Here is a 23487-nt window from a genome sequence, read left to right on the forward strand (position 1 = left end):
TCATTTCTGCCCAGCTGGGTTTCAGGAGAGGGTGGAACCTGGAGACGGCATGCCTCTATGCTGGAAGACAAAGTCTGAGTGTGGTGGCCTTCCACCAGTCTAGAGCGACCGTGGGGAAGTCGTTTCATTTCTCCCAGCCACAAAGTCCCTTTCACCTCTGGTGATCCATGACCCTATGAGATGACGATGATGCTGCCCACGTGGAATGGCCCTTTTTTTGAAAGGTAAGGGTGTTTTGTAATGGGGTGGGGTGAAGATGTGGGAGGACAAAATGACACAGATATGGTGTGTGTTTTTTATGCTTTGTCCTCCCCACTCCTCCAGTGTTCCTGCAGAGCTAAAATGGCTGCATTTTAGGGTCTTCAGCTAGAGATCTGCTTGAAATATGTTGTTTCTTGCCTCATGAAATCAGGAGGAGTTGGGGGGAAAAGCAGCCTGATGGAACTTGAGAGCTATGAGTCCTAATTCCCATCCACCATGCCCTGGCTGTGACCTAGGGGAATCACTCGCCTTCTCTGAGTGTCAGAAGAAAGGCAGGGGACCAGGAAGACAGGCAAGGCTGCCATCGAACTCAGAGGACTGTTGCTAGACACCATCAACAAGAATTGTTGAGAACACAGGATATGTGCAGCCTGCACCTATCCTCCCACCAGCCCTCAAGTCTTCTCGGATCTCCCACTTCTTTGATCCCATCTCATTGCTTGTGGAAAGCCATACCTGGGCCCTAGCCAACAGAGACAGACCCTGCAGGGGTGGCAAGGAGGAGTGGACTGATCCCAAGCAAGACGGAGGCCTGGGTGTACCTTACTGTGGCAGGGAGGCTGCTGGCCAGCCTAGACACTGACCTCTGGGCATGTCCATGGGGTCGAAACTGGCCAGTAGGTCACGGCACCACTGGCGGTCACCTTCCACCTTGCTCAGCCAGTTGTTGCAGTTGAAGTAGTAACGGAGATGAGGCCGCTTCATGTCAGTCACGATCACACGGTCCAGGTACCAGCTGGCGTTCAAGCCCGTGTTGTCATGCTCAATCCTGGGGCAGAAGCAAACACCCACGCTGTCACTGGTGGGTCCCTGCTGCAATGCCAAATGTTTGCTTGAAAGAGAGATTCTACCTTGCTGTTGTTACCTTACCCTCTCAATCTCAGTTTGCTCACCTATGAAATGGGGATACCTTGCAAGGTGGATGCACAGATGAACAAATGTTACATTGTTGTGTTGCCTGCAAGGAAATATTGCCTTCCAAAGTAAACTCAGGATCACCATCTTCACCTTCCCCTGAAAGGTTCTCCTGGTCAGCCCCGGTTCCTTACCTTGACCTCGGGAAGCATTGCTCCCTATTACGTCCTGGCCAAGCATGTACACGTACTACCTCCAAAGGTAAACTGAGACAGAGCCAAAAGGGACAGTTCATAAAGAAGGGATGGCAGAAGGGAAGTAAACAGATGACAGAAAACCAGCCAAATCACCTGACTTGTGGGGCCCAGCTTGCCCACTAGCATTCAGATTTCCCCTGTGAGATGCTTAGGTGTGTCCCTCTCTTCTTGATCCCCAATACCCTAAAACAAGCAGATGCTGTCTTTAGTCCCACCACCCAGAGGTTTCTCATGGCCATCTGGACCAACGCTATCCCAGGGAAATACAGTGTGAGCCACGTGGGTGAGCCAAGCATGGACTTTTAGATTTTCCCAGTCACATTTTAAAAAACACAAAGAAATCAGTGAAGTTAATTTTAATAATATATTTCATTTAACCCACTTATCATTTCAATATGCAACCACATAAACATTTGTTAATGAGATACTTTATGTTCCTTTCTGCATACTAAGTCTTAGAAATTTCTACGTGCAGCATAGCTCAATTCAGATGAGCTCAATAACCTGCTCTATAGCCACATGTGGCCAGCACAGCCCTCACCTCTCCAAAGTCTGTCCCCCCAAAAGCCTCTCCTACTTCCTAAAGTCGCCCTCACTCTTGGAGTCACAGTGTCCTCTCTGAGGACGAGCTTCTTCCCCAGCACTTGACATCTGGACAACCTCACTTTGCACTGAGCATCTCGTCCCTGCAGATTAGGGTGAGGCCTGGTCCTCGCAGCTCAGCAGGACAACTACAGCTCAGCGGACACCCAGCCCCACCGGCAGGTGACACCTACCCTTTACCAGGCGCGGCCTTGGCCTGGCACAGAGCCTGGCATGTGGTGGACCCTCAACTCAGTAGCTGCCTTTGCCCACACACTGACCCTAGCCTTCCCCTGCAAGAGCCATTTCCCCGCCCGTGACCCCCTTCCCTCCACACAGTGCCCAGGGTCCCCCATCTGCCTCTCGCCACCCCAGTAAGGATGTTCATATTCTGATATATTCCAGTGGGAGAAGAAATCAGAGTTGACCTGAGGCAGAGTTTGTCCCTGCCCATTCCTGATTCTGGTGCAATCAGACCACAGACAATCTTGACATTCTGACAAATGGGCATGACCTTGAATGGGAAGGTGGTGCAGAAGGGGAGGGGGGTAAATAAGGGGAAGTTGAAGGCTCTTCCTTTGAAGTCAGATCAGAGAGAGCTGTCCCTCCCAACGCATTTATGAAAACACTAAGATCAGGGAGCTCTATGTCCAAAAGCATACAAAATAAATAAACAAATAAAAGCATCCTACAAAGTGACCCCATATCTCTGACAGTCACTTGGTGCTTTTGTGAGCCAGTCACTGCTCTAGGCACTTTAACTCCCTGAATCCTCACTAACCCTACAAGGAAGGCACCATTATTCCAGGTGAGGAAACAGGCTTAGAGAGGTAACCTTTCCAAATTCCACAGCAAGTAAATGGCAGAGCAGGGATTTGAACCTACACAATCGAGAATCAGAATCTTTCTTCCGAACCCTGTGCTATCGTGTTTCCCACAGCCTATTTCTCAGGTTTGTGAAAATTGTCTCAAATTGTTTTAAACCAGAGAAGTGAATCTCTAATGGGGAAGTTTAGGACACTGTGATTCAGGATGGAAAGGAGAAATTGAGGCCTTTGGCAGCCCCTCAAGTGGCACCAGGGGAGCACTGCTAATCTATTTGCCTTCATCTCCGCCCCCACCCTGGTCAGGGGCCAGCTCTCACCGGATTTTGTAGATGAGGCCCACATTGTTGGTTCTCACCCGGAACACGTCAACGTTGGATTTCTCAAAGGCAGATTCGCTCCTACAAGCAACACATGAGCAGTTAGCGCAGACCAGCACTCGGCTCACGGGCCCCCAAGGAGAGCCAAGAGCTGGCATCCTCCTTCTTCCTCCATTGTCCCACTCCTGGGAAGTGCTATAGCAACCGGACCCCGCCCTGAGATCCCTTCCTGACACGGCTTGGAGAGCAGGGGTCAACGAGTGTTAATAATCATTCCTTGTTTTCACACCCAGGTTCTCATTTGGCCCTTGCCATGTGCCACCCAGGCGAGCACGGCAGGCATCACTGGGCCAGTTTTGCAAACAAGGGAACTGCTGGTTAGTAGCAGAGTGAGACAAGACCCCGGCTCTCTAAAGCCATGACCCAAAACCCCCCGGTTGCTTGGGTTGGGAGAGTGGAGGAGGAAGGAAGGAGTGACGAATGCCTGGCTGCTCTTGCAGGCCTCCTTGCCTCTCCTCCCCTGCCTTGCTCGTGCCAGGAAGAGGTGCAATGGCAGCCCCAAGTGGATGCAAACCTTGGGTGGTTATCCGTGACCCAGCCATTCCAACCATTCCAACCGCCCCAAACCAACACCAGGGAAGTGGGAAAGGTGAGGGAAATGCATATCTGGCATCCTGCAAACAGTGTGAACAGAAGCAAGTACACCTGAGACGTTCAGCAATGAGATGCCCAGGCATGTCCAGACTCGAGCCTCCTAAATTCAATCCGCTTAGACACAGGAGGGCTGGAGCAGGCTCGCCACAACGTCCTCCCAGGGCGGGAGCCTGCATCTCACGTCGGCAACTTCTCCATTCTCGGCACGGGGCAGGACCCCGGCCATTCGCGCCCAGGCCTGCAAGCAGCTCTTCCTGGCCCCTGCGCCGAGGCTGGTGGGCCTGAAGCTGTGCCCTCCCTCACAGCCACCGGGGCTGCCAGGACCAGCACACAGGCCCCTGGAGAGAAAATCACAGCTGACCTACCCCTGTTGATCGGCTACTGGTGTGTCTCAAAATAAAAGGAGGTGAAGGGTCTTCTCCCCAAGGCAACCAGACTCAGACTCTCTCAATAACTGAAGAATTATACGGTTCCACAGAAGGCCAAAACTGTGCTTCTTTAAATGGATCTACTTCAGCAAATAATCTGCCCGGGGAGAAGTTTCCTTAAAGTGTACACATCAGGAAACACGGGGCACGAGGTCCTTCTAAAGCAATGCAGAGCTCACGAAATCAGGCTAAAGTGTCCTGAGGCAGGCTTATTGGGAAAAATGGGCCTCAAAGGTGCAATGGGGACAGAGAGGAGTGAGGGGGAAAGAGTAGTCGACTAGAAGCGAAGTGGGCATCCCAGGGTCCTCAGGATGGAGGAATAAAATATGGATTAGAGTGGACTTATCGGTATTCCATTACAGAATTATTGTGACTCTAGAAATGGAAGAAACTGTATCATCGATGTGGAGACAGTGGCTACGGCAGTTGCTGAGGGCAGAGAGAGGGAAGAAGAGGGGTGATATGGGGGCATTTTCGGGACTTGGAGTTGCTCTGAATCACATTGCAGGGACAGATGCAGGACATCGTGTATCCTGCCATAACCCACTGTATGGACTGGGGAAGAGTGTAAACAAAGTGTAAACTATAATCCACGCTGTGTAGCAGTGCTCCAAAATGTATTAATCGAATGCAATGAATGTGTCATACTGATGAAAGAGTTTGGTGATGTGGGAGGAGTGGGGGGGAGTAGGGGTATATAGAATCCTCTTACATTTTCTTATGTAACATTTTGTATGATCTATGTATCTTTAAAAAAAAAAAAAAAAAAAGAGTAATCGACCCTGGGATTTGCCAGAATAAAAGGAACGACTGCTGGTCTTACTCGCTCTACCTGAGGCTCAGGTGGTTCTAGCCTCCAGAAGGGAGAGGTGGAGGCAACGTGCTAACCCTGAGAGCCTTATTTCACATTCCTTTATAAAGGTGGAGAATGTTCTTCTTGAGGAAGAGCAGGAAAATAAGAAGCCTCCTCTGTGAGGAACCAGTAAATCCTCCTTCTTGGGAAAATAAACTTCCCGAGCCTCCAGGTGGTGAGCTGGGCAGACTGTTTCTATGGCCAATGCAAAGCCCAGGTAAATGCTTGCCTTTTAGGGGTGGCAATAGGAGGGGAGGAAGAATAGGAGATCTCCTGAGCAGGTGACCCAAGTGTGGTTGGCTGGAGCTTGCTAATGTACCAGGGTAGCATTTGAGGGGAAACGAAGCCAACCCAGCAAATCAAGGGGAACTTCTGGCCTCACTTCCCAGGGTGAATAACATCACACCCTGAGTTTTGGTTCAAGCCTCAGCGTTCGTTAACGACTTAGAAAGCCTGAACACCTTGTATCAGGACTGGGTGAATGTAGAACAAAGGAATGAAGAAGGGGTATGTTCTGTTTCACTATAGGAGACAAGGCAACTGACTGATAGAATAAACAGAGGGGAGCCTCTCCATCAAATAAATACCCCAAGCGACAATCACCTAGGGTAGTGATATGATGGAATATTATCCAACCATCAAAAATCCTATTATAAAAGAAACATGATTATGATCTAGGCTTAAAAGAAAAAGTAGGTTAAGAACAGAAAGTACAAATAGCAATCAATACAAACAGAACACCAACTTCATTAAAAAACAATTAAGAGGAAGCAGACTTGGCCCAGTGGTTAGGGCATCCGTCTACCACATGGGAGGTCTGCGGTTCAAATCCCGGGCCTCCTTGACCCATGTGGAGCTGGCCCACGCGCAGTGCTGATGCACGCACGGAGTGCCCTGTCACTTAGAGGTGTCCCCGTGTAGGGGAGCCCCACGTGCAAGGAGTGCGCCCCATAAGGAGAGCCGTCCAACACGAAAGAAAGTGCAGCCTGCCCAGGAATGGTGCCGTGCACACGGAGAGCTGACACAACAAGATGACGCAACAAAAAGAAACACCGATTCCCGTGCCGCTGATAACAACAGAAGCGGACAAAGAAAAACATACATCAAATAGACACAGAGAACAGACAACTGGGGCCGGGGGAGGGGAGAGAAATAAATAAGTCTTTAAAAAAAAGAAAGAAACAAACAAATGCCATTTTAAAAAAAAACAATTAAGAGTGGAAGGATTTGTGCAAAAATATTATGTCTAGATGTTGACTCTCATAAAGTGTTCGTTGTTTATTTTTGCCTACATATATTTTATAATTATCTGAAAAGTAACATGCATTGGTTTTTAATTATGAAATAAAGCACAATCCCTTGTTTCGGCACCCCATCCAGTCTTCCTGGTAGGCGCATCAGGCCCCCCACCCTGCAGCCAGCAGGCTGCCTGCCGCCTGTTGTCTGGGCTGGGCTGGGCTGGGAATGCTGTGGGATTGGGGAAACAGCCAACACCCATGGTAGGAATGAGGAGGCTAGCTGTTTCCAATTTTTAGCCAAGGATGAGGCATGACCTGGAAGGAAAGCAGCGCTTCCTGGGGTGCCTCTGGTGGGAGCTCTTCAAGAGAAGCTCTGACAGTGGCTCTCAGTAGAGGGGAGCTCAGTGCCCTCAGAAAGGCTCCTTGCACCCGGTTTAAGAACAGGAGCCATCTTCCCACGTACCCAGGTCAAATTTGGATGCATACGTGCCAGTGTGTTTGTTAAATAATCAGCCATGGGGCTCCACAGTCCCGTTCCTATGTGTAGGCCAGGGTGGGGCGGGGGGCGGGGGGTCAGGGAACAAGATGGAGGAGGGGAGCCAGGGGAGAAGAGTCTACCATGACAAGAGAGCAAAAGACAGCGGAAGAGCCACACATCGTGACTCGAGGCCCCCGGAGCACTTCGGGACCTTGGGGGATCTGAGCAATCTTCCACAGTGTTTACCACAGTCTCTCTTCAGGGGAGAAAGGGGAAGGACTGCAGAGAGGGCTGTGCCAGCTGCCTCACTGGGGTGGGACAGCGATAACCCCAATCCACCCCACTTCCACCCACCATTTAACACCAGCCCCCAGTTTCCATGCATGTCAGAACTCTGACGGGGGTGGGGTGGAAGTAGCAAAGGACAGAGGGTCCCTGGTCAAAGGAGCTATTAGAGACAGAGACTTCTTCACCAGCCTCACCCTGGCACTTGGGTGATGGTCAAACAAGAGCTAATGCTGCATGCAGTGCCCCGCCCCCCCCCCCCCCACACACACCTCCCATCCAGCTGGAACCCCCAGGAGAGCCTCTAGGCAGGCCAGAGCCAGGGGGCTAAAATGCCAGGCATTCTCCGACACTCTCAGACGGTGAATTCTCAACAGGAGAAGGTACATGACAGCCCATCCTTTTGCCATATTCTGAACTTGTGACCCAGTGTTGGGGTGGTCCTGGGTGACTGGAAGGGAGCAGGGAAACCAAGAGAGCAGGCTTCCCCTAGGAGCCACGGCGTTGGCCTGGGGCATTGAAAAAAAACCCTTATAAGCCATTTGGGGGTAGAAGGTGAAGCCCTGGGGCCTGGGACACAAGGCACAAGAATGAGCTGGAACTGAAGGATGACAGAGGAAGCCAAGGACACAGAAGACACTAGAGAGAAAGATGGGGTGAAAGATGTGGCCAGAGGTTGCAGAGAAAGGGGATCAGGGGGAAATTCCTGAGAAAGGCTGTGGCCAAACTGTAAGACGAGAGGGTCTGATAGTCCATTTGAAGTTGTTGGGATCACTGAAATATGAGTGCTTGCTGGCGCCAAACCATCAGTGAAGTACGTTGTACATGGAATGCCTTGTGTGTGCGTGCGTGTGTGTGTGCGTGTGTGTAAAGCAAGGAAAAGAAGCTCGTGCCTAGGCTGGGCTGGCAGTATGGAGTGGTGGGGACAGCAGCTGACAGCGAGATTCAAGACGATGTCAAGTCCAGTGTGTGTTCTAAGCCCTATCCCAGGGGCAGGGCGGGGCGGGGAGGGCTGAGCTAACCACAAAGCAAGGGAACCCCAGCCGTCATCTGGAATCCCCCCAAAAGCAACACCCTCCAGACCCAAGCTTCTATCTTGAACTGAAAGGGGCTTAGATAGCACAGACTGCGCCTGTGTCATTTCCTTTGGAGACATTTTCTCCATTCTTCCAGCAGCTATCTGGCTGATTCCCAGCCTCCGGGTTCCTCATGAATCTTCCGTGCCCGCCATTGTAAGTCGAGCCTCCCTTAATCAGATTCTGAGGCCTTGGAGTGTTTGGTCGCCCCCTGCCCTTCTGGCCTTCCTCCTCTCTGCCGCCCAAAATGGCCCCTTGCTCTCAGCTGCCAGGTCCCCTCCCAGCCCCAGAGGCGCGGGCTGTCCTGGCTCCCTCCTACTTTGGCAAGCTGCTCCCCTCGTTCTCCTGCGGCTCCTGCCAGCCCCGCGCTCTGGCTGCCCAGCCTGGAGCCTGCAACAGATGCAGGCAGAGACCCCCACGGGCAGACCCTTGGAGTGACAGGGGGACGCTGGCCCCCGTATGCAAGGCCAACCTGGAGAAGCTGGCTCCCACGTGTGACCGCTGGGGTGCCAGGGCCACCTCCTGGTGCCCTAGGTCCCTCTGCCTGTGTGTAGTCCTTCATCCCCAGTCAAGGGAGAAGAAAGAAACTCAAACCCCACTGGGCTCTCAGTGTCCAGCCTTCACACTAGCTTACAAAGGGTGGCTCTTGGGGCCCTTTTGGGGGGATGTTTTGACAAATGAGAAAGGGAAGGGGGAAGAATCTGAGGATACTGGATGCATAAGAGGAGAAGAGAGTGAGGAGCCAGAGGAAAAGAGAAAACGGTCCTTTCCGTTTTTAAAGACAGGCCAGGGGCTCCAGAAACCGGCCTGGCCAGCTCCCAGGGCCCGTGGCTTCCCTGCAGCGCCCCGGGGAGGACGCCTGGCACAGAGGATGGGCATTTCATGTACACTCTTTACCGTGCCCACGTCACTCGAGGGGCGCCTTCCACAAGCCAATCATGCTGCGGGGTGAGCAGTGCAAGGAGGCGGGTACCCTGTTCTGCAGAAATGGACAAAACAGGACATTACGCCCGCCTCGACGCTGTGGCGCGTACACGAGAGCCGCAGTTGGGGAGGTTCTGGGCATGGGCCTGCGCGGCGCGGGGATTCGGGGAGCTCCTGGCCCGTGGCCCACTCTCTGTTGTTTCCCCATGGCCCCCGGAGCTGCCAAGTCAGAGGGCACGACCGGGAAGCCTTGAGGGGCGACTCCCATGGGCCTCCAGGGCCGCGCAGCCACGCGGTCGAGGAAAACGTGGACATCAGGACCCCGGGGGCTGAGGACCAGCTTTACCACCAAAAGCTCCGTGACTGTGGGCTGCCCGCTGCTTCCCTCCCGCCAGGCCTCAGTTTCCTCATGAACTGATTAGAACAGGTTAGTGGTTCTCAAGCGCTCCTTGGCTGCAGAACCCTTGGCTCAAGCAGAATCTTACTCAGAAACTCAGTGGGTAAGACACAAAAGGAGCAGCTCTGGAGGAAGGCGAGGCGGGGGCCTGGGGGCCAAGTCATCACCGGCCCCCTGCTCCACTTAGCACAGCAGGAACACCAGCGGTCGAGGCCTCCCCAGGGCCCCGAAACAGCTCTGGGTGCTGTGATTCTGCTAAAGTGAGCTCGTTTTCTGCGTGTGCCCATGTGCGGGGGAAAGGATCAAAAAGACGGAAGTCCCTGCTCAGTGCATTACTTGAAACAGAGAACACAAGGCACCCACACTCTCACACACAGACACACACACAAGCACATCTACACAAACCTGCACACACACCCAAGCAGGTGCACACAAACACACACAGGTTCCAGCACACACACGCACGCACACACGCACAAACACGCACACACAAGCACATCAACACAAACATATGTGCATGCACAAGCAGGTGCACACAAACACAGGCACTAGCACACATGCACGCACAGGCAAGCACATTTACACAAACACATGCACACACAGGTAGGTGCACACACAAACACATAGGCACAAGCACACTCACACACACACAGGCTAGCCGTACGGCTGGCTCTAATTGACATTAGTGGACAGACAGGTTTACCACGAGGCTGGCCCCTGGGGGAGCCCCCAGAGAGTTCTAAGCTCACAGCTCTCACATATGTGATCTTCTTTCCTCCTCCCAATAGCTCTGTTAGTTTGGTAAAGGGGAGATTATCTCTTCCACATGACACATGAGGAAACCAAGGCCTTGGGTGCAATGAGATTTGGCCAAAGTGAGATGACAGGTGAGTGGTAAAGCTGGACCTGAACCCAGACTTTTCATTCTCCCACTTTAAGGGGCTTGAATTCTTGGGATTTCTGAGATCCAAAATCAGCAATATATTATACAAAAATCAAGATTTTACACAAAAATAATAAGGCAGGTTGAGGAGATCCCTGCCTGACCACATGGTCCATCTTTAGCAGAGGTCCCTGTTCCACTGGTCACACTTATGGGGAGATGGGTCTCCTCCCCAGAGTAGCCAGCCACCCTGGGGTCTAGGACTGCACCTGCCCAAACTCCCACCCAGGGTCCCCCAAGGCTGAGGAGGCACTCACTTGCTGGTGAGATGGAGCTTGGGAGACAGCCCGTTCTCTCCAAAAATCGTGATGAAGACATTGGCGTCCGTGCCTGCTCCGCGGACATCCCCCGTGGCTGTAACCACCTCGTACACTGGAGGAGGAGAGAGGACAGAGGGTAGGCCCGGAAGAGACCCCAGACTCCTCCCCGGGCTCGGGCAAGCCAGAGCTCCTGGTCAGGCCCACGGGGATGCCTGGTCACAAAGGGCTCGAGCAGCCCCCGACCCAGGGCCAGACCCAGGCCAGGGGCTGCAGTGAGAACACGGTGCCCTCGTTCTACAGGTGGGGACTCCCAAGGCAGGGGGACAAACCCAGGCCACACACTGGCCAGAGCCCCGCCCAAGGAAGGCCCCAGACACCCAATGTTTCCAGCACAAGGATGCTGGGCTCACGGACACAGCTTTCTTCAGATCCTGCTCCGGTTCTCAGCTCCCTCTGCCCACCTCACAGCACTGCTATACCGCAGCCCGCTCCTTCCACAGCCTCCTGGTCACTGCCATTTCCACCTCAGAATAAACCATCCCAGGGAAGCAGATGTGGCTCAATTGATAGAGCATCCACCTACCATATAGGGGGTCCAAGGGTTCAATACCCAGGGCCTCCTGGCTCGTGTGGTAAGCTGGCCCACGTGCAGTGCAGCTGTGCGCAAGGAGTGCTGGCCCCACAGGGATGCCCCCATGTAAGGGTGTCTCTCATGCAGGGAGTGGCCCTCGTGCAAGGAGAGCTGCCCTGCTCGAAACCACAGACTGGCCAGGAGTGGTGCCACACACACAGAGCTGATGCAGTAAGATGATGCAACAAAAAGAGACACAGTTCCCCAGTGCCACCTGATGAGAATACAAGTGGACACAGAAGAACACACAGTGAATGGACACAGAGAGCAGACAACGAGGGGATGGGGGGAATAAATGAATACATCTTTAAAAAAAAAGAATAAACTATCCCAGGGCTGGGTGGCACTGGGTTTTAGCAGAGGCGCCAATAATTTCCCCTCTTTTCATCCCCTAGAAGCGATTCAGTTTGCTGTCAATCCCCCTCCTTTACAGAGCAACGGGACAGTTAGAGCCCTGCCCCCCTGCCAAGGAGGGAAGGCAGAAGAGACCCTGTCCTGCACGGACTGTTTGCAAGGAGGAAGCAGCTGCAGCCAGATCCGTTTAACACCTTGCTCCACAGATGCATATGGATTCTTTGAGACAGCAGAACCCACACCAGCTAGATTTATCAAGAAGGATGCCCTGGGCATGTTAGAAAGCTTGCAGAGTATTAGGAGTACTGGAGGCACACATCCTAGACCCGGCTTCCAGGGCCACAGCCTTGGACTGGCCTGGAGAGGAAGTTGCTGCTGCCACCCACACAGTGCCCTGACACCTCTGCCAAGGCCAGAAAACAGCTGTCACCACCACACTCCCCATCCTGCAGCTACTAGCATCTCCAGAATAAGTGCCTTGTCCCCAGCCTGTTTCATTATGTGGCTTACTTCTGAATCCAAGTCTGGCACTGGAGCAGCTGGTTCAGGAACCTAAGGCACAGGTCTGCAGCGAGGGAGGCAGCAAAAATAAAGTATTCTGTGTTGGGAAGATGTAATTCATAAGATAGGGAGCCAGCAAGTTGTGTGGAGGGTATTTGAAATATGTGGGGCATATGGCAGGGTCCCCCGTATCATGTGGGTGTATTAATACCATCACTTAATTACAGTAATAAATAATATTTATTAAGTGCTTACTGTGTGCCTAGCACTGAGCTTTACATATATTTCATTTAATAATTAAAGCAAACCTATTATTATTTCTACTTCCCAGTCTTTTCAGAGCAGGTCTCCCAACCAGTTGCTAGTGTATTTGGGCTGCCCCAAAAAAGTCCAGCTGCTTGGGAGGATGTTTTGGGTTCAGACTTTTAGAAACCATTTCACAGAGTGGGTTTGTCATGGGGGCAAACAGCAAAGCGGGGGATGAGGGAAATGAGGAATATAAACAAGTTTGAGCACATGTGTGTAAGGCGTTGTGGCAGCCATTTCAAAGATCCTACTTCAGTTCATCCGCACAGCATGCCCAGAGCCAGGGTGGGCTGGCGGGATGTTCTGGAGTCGAGTGCCACAGAAAGCTGAGCGCAGCCACTGTCTCCTCCACTTACGATCAAGCTGACCCTGGACAAGAACCAACATCCCTGTAAAGCCAGGACAATAATACCAGACCTCATGGCAGTTCTAGGAATTAGGGATGATGGATGTAAAGCTGGCGCATAAAGGATGCTCAAAAAATAATAGCCCTTTTTAAAACTATTGTTTCCACAGAAAAACCCATCTCAGCGCCAGGTGCTAACAGCTCGTGCCTTGGGCAGATATCATGTTCGCTTGATGTGCTTGTGTTCCAGAAGCCCTGAGGAGCAGCTCTAATTCCAGGTCTGCCAGGCACTGGGGCCGGGAGGGGTGGGGGCCAGCCGGCTTCTTGACGTTCTGGACCTGAGGAAGGTCCCACCGAGCACCGTGAGGGGGAGAAGGGAAGTAATGTGTCCACATGACTCCTGTCTCTGAGCTTGGCATGGGCTACCCCATGGGGGTCTCATCTGCTGGCAGCCCCAGGAGCTGCTCCTTGCCCCACTGAGCCCCAAGAGCCACCCCTGACCCCACTGAACCCCAAGAGCCACCCCTGGCCCCACTGAACCCCAAGAGCCACCCCTGGCCCCACTGAACCCCAAGAGCCACCCCTGACCCCACTGAACCCCAAGAGCCACCCCTGGCCCCATTGAGCCCCAAGAGCCCACCCCTGGCCCCACGAGCACCAAGAGCCCACCCCTTGCCCCACTGAGCCCCAAGAGCCCACCCCTGGCCCCACTGAGCCCCAGGAGCCACCCCTGACCCCGCTGAGCCCCAAGAGCCCACCCCTGGCCCCACTGAGCACCAAGAGCCCACCCCTGGCCCCACTGAGCCCCAGGAGCTGCCCCTGACCCCGCTGAGTCCCAAGAGCCCACTCCTGGCCCCGCTGAGCCCCAAGAGCTCATCCCTGGCCCCACTGAGCTCCCAGAGCCACCCCTGACCCCGCTGAGCCCCAGGAGCCTGCCCCTGGCCCCACTGAGCCCCAGGAGCCCACCCCTGGCCCCGCTGAGCCCCAAGAGCTGCCCCTGAACCTGCTGAGCCCCAAAAGCTGCCCCTGAACCCGCTAAGCCCCAAGAGACCCTCCTGGCCCCACTGAGCCCCAAGAGCTGCTCCTTGCCCTGCTGAGCCCCAAGAACCCACCCCTGGCCCCGCTGAGCCCCAGGAGCCGCCCCTGGCCCTGCTGACCCCCAAGAGCCACCCCTGGACCGGCTGAGCCCCAACAGCCGCCCCTGGCCCCACTGAGCACCAAGAGCCCACCCCTGGCCCCACTGAGCCCCAGGAGCCGCCCCTGACCCCGCTGAGCCCCAAGAGCCCACTCCTGGCCCCGCTAAGCCCCAAGAGCTCATCCCTGGCCCCACTGAGCCCCAGGAGCCCACCCCTGACCCTGCTGAGCCCCAGGAGCCGCCCCTGGCCCCACTGAGCACCATGAGCCCACCCCTGGCCCTGCTGAGCCCCAGGAGCCTGCCCCTGGCCCCTATGCATCCCAACAGCCGCCTCTGGCCCCGCTGAACCCCAGGAGCCACCCCTGGCCCTGCTGACCCCCAAGAGCCACCCCCGGACCGGCTGAGCCCCAACAGCTGCCCCTGGCCCTGCTGAGTGCCAGGACCTGCAGTGTGGTCCACACAGCTCGTACGCACTCAGGCATTTCCAAGCCAATAGTCCGGAGAGAACACCCAGCATGGTACGAGAGGTGGAGTCCGGGGGGTGCTTGGTTTGGGGTGGGAGAGAGAGCGTTCAAAGGTAGGAGAGGAGGAGGGAGAGAGCAGGACCGACAGGCCCACGGGCAGACCCGGAACGGGCATCTGAGCGGTACTTGTTAACTGAACAAATGAACTCATGAATACTTGCTGACAGGGCCTGCTGGGCCACCATGGAGCCAGTGCTGAGAATTTAAACATCTCCAGGGACCAGGCAGGCAGCCTTCACTAAAGTAAAGGCCAAACTAAATATCGCTGCAGGCCAAATTGGCAGCACTTCCCTGGCTAGCCTGGCGGGAAGGGAGGGTGTTTCAAAGCAGCTCCCCCACGGCCCAAAGGAAGGGGGCCCTGAAAGGACAGGGCCCCGGTCCCAGAGCCCGCCTGGCTGCTGCCCGTGGGCCTGGGCACCTCCCCGTCTCGGGCAGTCGTGGAGGCTCGCGGCCCCAGCCCCAGCCAGGCGAGGCCTGAGGAGCCCACGTCACCCCTCAAACACCTCTTCACAGCCTCCAGTTCGGGGGCCCGTGGCCCGGAGCAGACCCCCTCCATGGGTGGAGCAGGCAGGAACGCGGCCCCGGAGACTGTGGTTCCAGCCAGTTGCGCACCACTAAGACCGAGTCACCTTACCCCTGGGACGTGGGGACCCCAGCACAGCACCTGCCTCGTAGGGCCCGGAGGGTGCAGCGGAGACAAAATGGGGAAACGGGCGAGAAAGGGGCTGGGCCGGAAGCCTAAAATTGACCCCGGAAAGTGAGGGCCAGCCCCCGTGCCATCGCCCCTCCAGTCCGCGCACCTCTGGCCTTGTAGTACTCGTGCTGCAGCTCCCCCTCGCCCTCCTCCGAGTCGTAGCTGAGCAGCTCCGCCTCGTACAGCGCCAAGAAGTCGATGTCCTTTTTCCTCTTCTTTTTCTTCTGGGGCATCATCGTGCCAGCCGCCCCTTCCTGGCTCTCCCTGGCCCCGGCTCACCCGCCCACCCCCTTGCGCCCCCGGCCCCAGGCCCCGCGCCCAGGGCACCTCCCGAGGCTCCAAGCCCGGGGGAGGCAGAGCGGCTCGGCTTTCCTGGGTGCCCGTGCCGCCCCCTGTCTCCTCGCTGTCCCCCGGGCCGTGCTGCGTTGTTTTGTGGCTGCCCTCCCAGTCCCTCTCCCCTCCCAGCCGCCCGCTCTCCAGCCACCGCCTCCTCCTGCCCCCGCCCCGGGTCTCTCCTTGGGCCTCATCACTTATTCATGGGGACCGAGGGCAGGATGTCCTCCTTAGCCCCCACCCCTCCCTGGCGGGCCCTCTCCTCCCCTCTTGGAGAATCAAGTGACAAGAAGCCCTTGGCACCTGTTTCCCACCCAGGCTCACAAAAGGGTGGGGGGGAGCGCCCAGGACCCCTCCAGGTCACCCCGGGGGACACGGAGGCCTCCCACCCCAGCCTCACAAACCCACGAAGATCCGTGAGCAATGACCCCAGAGCCCGGGACCCTCCTGAGGGGTCAGGGCCCCGGCGTCTGCCAGGCTCCCTGGCTCAACGGCCTTCGTTTTCTCTCCATTATTCATGATCTCCGATCGTCTTACGGGGCAGGGAGGGTTCTTGCCGAATCCTCCTCTTGCTCTCTGCTTCAATTTCCTCAAGACTGCTCAGCTTCTGGCGTTCAGCCAGGGGAGCCGCTGCTCGGGCGAGCACAGGGGCAATCGGCCACGCGTTTCGTGTCCTGGCCCGCGGAGCCAGGCCAGCGGCCGTCCAAGGGCCTGGGGCAGCCCACTGCGGCCTCGGGGCCCCCCTACAAAGCCCAGGCTGGCCGGGTCTGCCTAACGGGAATGCTCATTCTACCACATTGCTCTCGGACTTTCAAACGAGAGTGAAAACTCCTCAGAGCCCACCCAGGCTCCGACCCCATTCGGCCCTCACCTTTCCCACCCATGACTCCAAGCAAGGGAATTCTGAATCGGAGCATTCTCCATCCTCCGTCAGCAAAGCTTCCCCTATGGTCACGAGGCTCTTCTTCCTTATTGATTTGGTTAAGATTTTATTAAAGCATTTAATTAAGATTTTTATTAGGATTTCTTACAAGTTATAAGATTTCCATATAAATTCTGAAATGCCAGAAAATTTCAACTCATTTGAAACTCTCCACCCCCTATCCTTGCAGAGTGGGGTTTAGGTGGAGCCGGGCCCGCCTCCCCCACCAGCGGCCTGTGGCTGGGACAGGCCTCTGCTTCTTCTCCGTACAAGGGCGCGACGAGCCTCCCTGGGTCCTGAGAGTTCTGAAGAATGCTCAGTAGGCAGAAGCTTCTGTAACGCAGTCGAGGCCTAATTGAAGCCTGTGATTCCTAATCAGGATTGCTCTCTTTCTCATTTTGTTTGGGGAGTTGGATGCTTGGCTATACTTTCAAATTGTTCCAGACGCCCTTTCAGGTCACTTAGGAAAGGCTCTGTCCCATGGTCTCCTTCGTTCTGTGGGGCCTGCCTCTGGGCCACGAGGGCACAGACTGAAACTTCTGCTTCCTCCCCGTTTCCAGGGTGGACTGCATTGTAAGGGCCTGGTTACCTGTCGGCCCCCTGCCCCCAGCCATGAGCTCGGTGAAGGCCGACTCATGTCCTTCACGTTGACCGTTGTGTCCCAGTACTTATAACAGGGCCTGGCACTCAGGGGCTTCAAGAGCATTTGTTCAGTGAGTGAATGCATGAATGAATGAATGAACGAACGAACGGATTACAGGCAGATCTATAAAGCAGGCATGAAAATAAGGCTCAGAGCCTGCAAAGAAAACAGTTTAGGCTGAAAAGAAACCACACTTTAAATGGTATACTGATAAAGCAAGTTGCCGGAATGGTTACCATTCGAGCACATTTGCCCTGGAGACAGATCATTTCAAGGATCTCAGAAAGCTGCCTTCACAAATGTCAAAGACTGTCTTGCGTGGCAGTCACTAGACTAGCCCTGTCTAGGACGGGCAGTGGTGATTGCAGAAAGGCAGGTCCCCACCCAGTCCAGGAAGGGAGCAGGACTGTTGGGCGTTGCCCGCAGCGGACCAGGCTGCCTGGCATGACAGTAGTCCCCTGCCACAGGAGACATCTTGGGGAGGACCGGGAGGCATTGCTCATCAGCCAACAGCAGCACCTCCTGCAGGCCTCACAGGTCTGACCTGACAGCTCTCAGCCGGGAGCTCTGACACTCTATGGTGGCAGGTGCAGGCCACTGGAGAGATGGCGAGAGGCCACCCAGCCAGCAGCCACTGCAATGTGCCAGCCACTGCATGCACCAACCATAGGCTTTGCTGCAAATCCCAGGCCACGGAGGGGCTCTGTCCCCAATCCAGTAGGCCCCTGGTGGCCTGCTCTGAAGTCTGAGCCTGGGACCCTGCAAGGAGAACAGGAGAGCCTGGGGCCACCAGCCTAAGGCAAAATCCAGTAAGGAAGAGGGGGCTGGTCTGGAGCAGCCGCAAGACTTTTGTCAGCACCTCTTTTTGTCAACTCTGTTTCTAACATTTCTCGGCCCTGAACAGAGCTTGTTAACTGTGCCCTCAGTCCCAAACCCCTAGCACATGGGACCATGAGCTGCCATCCTTCCCCTCTTCTGGGTCTCCTCTCCTAAGTCAGTGTATCTTAAGGTGTAGTTTGAGGAGCAGCTGAGTTAGATTTTCCAGAGGAGCTGGGCAAAATGCTGTTTCTGGGCCCCTACCCCAGACCTACTGAATCAAAATCTCGGAAGGTGAAACTTGGGAATCTACATTTTCAACAACCCTCCCTCCTCCTGGGGGGTTTTCGTATGCACTAAAATTTGGAAACCACAGTAGCTTAAACCCTCCCAGTGAACTCATCAATTTGAGAAGCTCACCTGGCTCACAGGAAAGGCGTGGCATCGGAATCACCTGGAGAATTTTTAAATGCAGATGCCTGGGTCCCTCTCTCAGAGATTCTGACTTACCTGGACCCTGGGATTTTTAAAGCTCCCAGGCAATCCTGATGGGTCTGACCACCAGTGCGAGAGCCCCCACAATCCCGTCCCTGGGAACAGGATGTGTTAAGAAGAGCCTTCCAGAGGCATCACCTGTGCTTTCGTGCTCAAACCCCAAGTCATGACTCTAAAGGGGGTATTTGCTATGGAAAGGAGGAGGGGACTAGATTGAAGGTGGACACCTGAGGGGTACTAAGTACTCACACCCCTCCCCAGAGCCAGAGGCCAACTTCACCCCCCCTGTTTTGCTGACGACTGCCCCAGAGCCGGCTCGAAGGCTGGAGGAGCAGGAATGGAGGTTAATTATGGGTGATGCATGCCCCCTGCTGGCACTTTCTGGTTTGACACTTGTTACTGATACATTTGGATTCTTTAGGAAGGAACCTGGCAGATCTGAGGGAATTGCTCAAATTCCCTCAAATCATTTTATATAAGGGCCTGTTCAGAGAAAAAAATAATAATAAAGATTTTATTGGATTTTTTCCAAGAATTCGAAATCAAAATAATTTTAGACAACCCCATGGCATTAGAACATAAGGATTAAGAGAGCAGGCTGTGAAACAACACCGAGTGTTGAGAAGAGCATGGAGCAATTTGAGCACTCATCCTCTGCTGGGTGGCAGGGTGCAATGATAGTGCCACCTTGGAAAAGTGCTTGGCAGTTCTTGTAAAGTTAAGCAAACAGTTCCCATACAGCCCAGAAATTCTACTCCTAGGTATTTAAGAGAAATGAAAATACATCTCCACACCAGAACTTTATGTGAATGTTCATAGATTTGCTCATAACAGCCAAAGCCTAGAGGCAATTCAGATGCCCATCAAGGTGGGGGTACACCTATAAAAGGCAATGCTAAGCAGCTGTAAACATGAGCACAATACCGATACATGCTAAACATAGATAGAAAACCTCAAAAGCTTGACGCTAAGTGAAAGAAACTAATCAGGGGAGGCTACATACTGTGTGACTACATTTATATGGCATTCTAAAACTATCAGAGCAGAAAGTAGACCAGTCGCTGGCAGGGGTCTGAGTGTGGAAGGAAGGGTCTAACTGGCAAGGAGCACGAAGAGGCATTGCTTTGCCCTGAACGGGATATGGGCTCCACCCTGCCTCCCTTCCATGGCCCCCCTCACCCCTGCTGCCTGTCTGGGTCAAGGCCATGGTGCAGGCCTGGCCACTGACCTACACACATACCACCCTTACCCTCCCACCTTCCCACACACATAAAGGTCCCCCACCCCCAGTGTGTACGTGGCAATCTGCATGTATCTGACTGTGTTCAGGGCATGCTTTGAGGACCTGCCGCTCATCCCTGGTGGGGTCGTGGTCTAGATTTGAAGAGAGGTGGGTGGAGGCCTCAGTGCCAGTCATGACCTCCCACCTAGGCTTGGCATGGGGTCCTGCCCTGGGCAGCGTGGTTAAGCCTCCTCATTTATACAGCTGATACTTTCTTTTCCATCACTTTCTTGCATACTGATAGAAACAGAGAGAGCAGGCAGAGTGGTTATTGTGACCCCAAATCTCTGATTATAGGGAAAGGTAGGTTTATCCCATTGACCATTTGCACACATATACACAAAATGATCTCATCACTCTAATCTCCTCCCCCTTCAAATACATCCTCCTGCTGCTGAATGAATCCTACTAAAGTTTGTCACTCCCCAGCTCAAAAAGCTTCACTTGTGCCCCAGCACAACCTAATTTTATTACATCAGTCAGGGTCTGGATCACAAGCAGCAGAAACCAACACCAGCTAATCTAACTAGAAAAATGATGCATTTATGGTTAATGGGAAGATAAAGAATTTCCCAGAGGGTGAGGAACCATGTTCAGAGGCCACAACCTGGAAACAATGCCTGAAATTGTGCTGGTCAGGTGAAGATCTACTGTCACCAATGCAGGGCTTGGACGAGCAGTTTGTTCCACCAAGCCTAAGTACTGGCTGCTGCTGCCAGAACCACAGCCCCTGCTCCCAGAACCACAGCCCCTGCTGCCTGCCCCTGCTGATGCCACCCTGGTCAGAACAGACTTTTGTCTTCTGCCAATTTAGAGTCTGGGGCTTGTATATCTGATTGGCTGTGTGTGTCATATCTTGTGCCCACAACCTTGCAGCAAAGGAGGCTGAGAAGGTATCTGGCATTTTCAGCTCCTGTATTGGGACTTGTGCTCAGATGCCAGCTTGCCAAAAGAATAATAAATTCCCATGACACTAACAGAATTCTAAGTGCTCAAGCTGACATGGGAGGCCCTCTATAATCTGACCCAACCTCTCCTTTATAAAGGCCACACGATAAACTGAAGAAATCCCTGTTTTCTAAGCATGCCCAGAGCTTTCTCTTATTACACTCTGACATTAGAGGTACTGTTTGCATTTCTGTATCAGCCAGCTATTGCTGTGTAACACCACAAAAAAAAAAACCTCAGTGTCAGTGACTTGAGCATTATTTCTCACATATCTGGGACTTGACTTGGGTGTCTTATCAAGCTGGGTGTCTTATCAGGCTGACAGAGCAGCCACTGCCCAGGGCAAGCTCTTTCATGACCATGGCAGAAGTTCAAGGCTGGAGACCCTGACCATGCAAGCACATTTGAGGCCTTTGCTTGCATCACATCTGCTAATATCCCTTTGGCCAAACAAAGCAAGGTACCTGGCTGGGCCCAGAGCCAAGGGACAAGGAAGCCCTCTGCCTTTGTGGGAGTGGCTGTAAAGTTACATGGTAAAAGGTGTGGATGTAGCAAGGGATGAAGAATCAGGATCAATAATTCAATCACCCCCAATCATTTCTTTTTCACCAGATGGCAGCTCTATCAGAGTAAATCCTGGGTATCCCCAGTGCCTTGCAGAGAATGCAGCTCTCAGGAAATGCTAAATGAATGAGTAAATCACGAGTCGGGGGAGGGAGTGGAAAATGAGCATGTATTAATGCCTAGAGCATGAGTGTCTGTCCCAGCAGGCCCACCCACAGCTCTCCACCTCCACCGTGTCTCTGGTTTCTCACCAAAGTGACCAGCTGGTCTGGTATCTCAAAATGAGCCCTCTCCCACTCATGCCGCAGGGGGCAATGCGGCGTGGTGCCATTAGCGTTTTTTCTGCTTTGCTGAAATGCTGTTCCCACAGTCTTAGGCAAGCCCCCTCCCGGGTTCCAGCTACCTGGAGCACTGGAAAAGCAGCCTGCGATCACTCTGCTGCCTCCAGTCTCTTCCGCTCTAAGCAGCCAGAGGGCTTTTACTTAATGTTCCACAACAAGGGAAGGTGTTGGTGGAGGGATGTTATATGGGAGTTCGGCACACTGTGTATGATTGTTTTGTACATTCACATAATAAGAAATGTATTTTTAAATTCTGTCACTCCCAGCTCAAATGCTCCAATGGCTTCCTACCCTTGGGACCAAGTCCCAGCCCCTCCCAAGGCCCACGGGCTTTCTGGGCCTGCCTAGCTCCAACCTCTTCACCCCTCTCTCCTCTTTCCATCTGCACGGGATCCAACTGCCCCATCTCACCCCATTCTCTTCCTGCTTGGGTCTCACTGTCCCAGTCAACCGTACTACCACCCACCCCATTGCCAAGGGCAAAAGCTTGAGAGTTGGGAAGCAGATGTGGCTCAACTGATAGAGTGTCCGCCTACCATATGGAGGGTCCAGGGTTCGATCCCTAGGGCCTCCTGGCCCGTGTGGTGAGCTGGCCCACGCACAGTGCTGATACATGCAAGGAGTGCCATGCCACACAGGGGTGCCCCTGCTTAGGGGTGTCCCACACACAAGGAATGCACCCTGCAAGGAGAGCTGCCCTGCATGAAAAAAGTGCAGCCCGCCCAGGAGTGGTACCGCACACACGGAGAGGTGATGCTGCAAGATGAAGCAACAAAAAGAGATGCAGTTTCCCAGTGCTGACAGATAATACAAGTGGATGTAGAATCACACAGTGAATGGACACAGAAAGCAGACAACAGTGGGGAAGGGGAGAGAAATAAATAAAAATAAATCTTAAAAAAAAACAACTTGAGAGTTGTTTTTCCTTAGACCACATCTTTGGAGTCAGCCCCTTCCCCTTTCCCCAGGGCCATTGCCTTAGTCCTAACCGTCTCAACTCACTGGGACCAAGCTCAAAGCTCAAGCCACCCATAAATCTCTCCCCACTCAGACCATCATCCAAGCTGTTCTCCTGCCAGAATCAGTTTTCCAAAAAATTGATCCAGAGGGGAGCGGGATGTAGCTCAAGTGGTTGACCACCTGCTTCCCAGGTATGAGGTCCCAGGTTCGGTCCCCAATACCTCATGAAAACAAAACAAACAAAACAAAAAAAAGCAATTCTCACTGCGGATGTAGCACTAGTGATTGAGTGCCTGCTTCCCACGTACCTCCCAGCACCAGAAAAAAAAAACAACAAAAAAAACTGATCCAGACCTGTCCACTTATTGCCCCATTGAAAACAAATTTCCAAATGCTTAGCATCCTTTTTGAGGCCCAAAATCTGGGAGCTCCAGGGCCCTGCCTCAGATCCCTTCACCACCCCCCAACCACACTCAGCACCCCACCTCTTCTGTCGCTTGCTGGCTTTCACATTTGGACGGTCTATTTGAGAAAGCACCCCTTCTCTGACTGGCAAGCTCCAGTGTGTAATTCAACATCTGGTCACTGGTCACTTCTGTGAAACCTTCCTCAGCTCCTCAAGCCCAGATCATCCCTCTCCCACCCCTCACGCCCAGCCCTTACCCAGGGCATTACATACAATTGCTTGCTTTCGTAACCAGTCTATGGAACAAGCAGGACTCATGGATTTTTCATCCAAAAAGCACCTTTTGTTTCTGTTTGGCAAGATAAATCCTCCCCCTTGACACTTGACAAAAACTTGGACAGACGCACAACTTTTCTGGTCACTGGCAGGTAGTTTAAAAGTCTTGGGTAACAAGCACCATCTCAAACCAGCAATCAGAAATCAATTGGCAATCAGAAAGTACAGTCTAGGTTCAGCCTCCAGGAGACTCCGGCTTCGCCCCCTCGTCCCCAGCCAGAGCTCTGGGGAAAGGGAGGTCGCCTTCTGGTTAGCTGGCCCTCCCGGTGACACAGCTGCCCACCCCCACCGCAGGGGTGGCTCACTCTCTGGGCC

At 53.7% G+C, this 23487-nt stretch overlaps 1 protein-coding gene across 1 annotated transcript in view; it reads right to left on the bottom strand.

Annotated features, from left to right (window-relative positions):
- The window catches only part of LOXHD1 (lipoxygenase homology PLAT domains 1), a 190250-nt gene extending 174888 nt beyond the window's left edge, over positions 1–15362 (bottom strand). Inside the window, exons 1-4 of the mRNA XM_058277619.2 lie at positions 15233–15362; positions 10633–10747; positions 3100–3180; positions 846–1030 (exon numbers count right to left, since the gene is read on the bottom strand). Coding sequence (XP_058133602.1) covers positions 846–1030; positions 3100–3180; positions 10633–10747; positions 15233–15362 — 511 coding nt within the window. The remainder of the gene's footprint in view (positions 1–845; positions 1031–3099; positions 3181–10632; positions 10748–15232) is intronic.
- Between the last annotated feature and the right edge of the window lie 8125 nt (positions 15363–23487).

The sequence above is a fragment of the Dasypus novemcinctus genome, chromosome 16 (genome assembly GCF_030445035.2).
Source record: "Dasypus novemcinctus isolate mDasNov1 chromosome 16, mDasNov1.1.hap2, whole genome shotgun sequence".
NCBI lineage: Eukaryota > Metazoa > Chordata > Mammalia > Cingulata > Dasypodidae > Dasypus > Dasypus novemcinctus.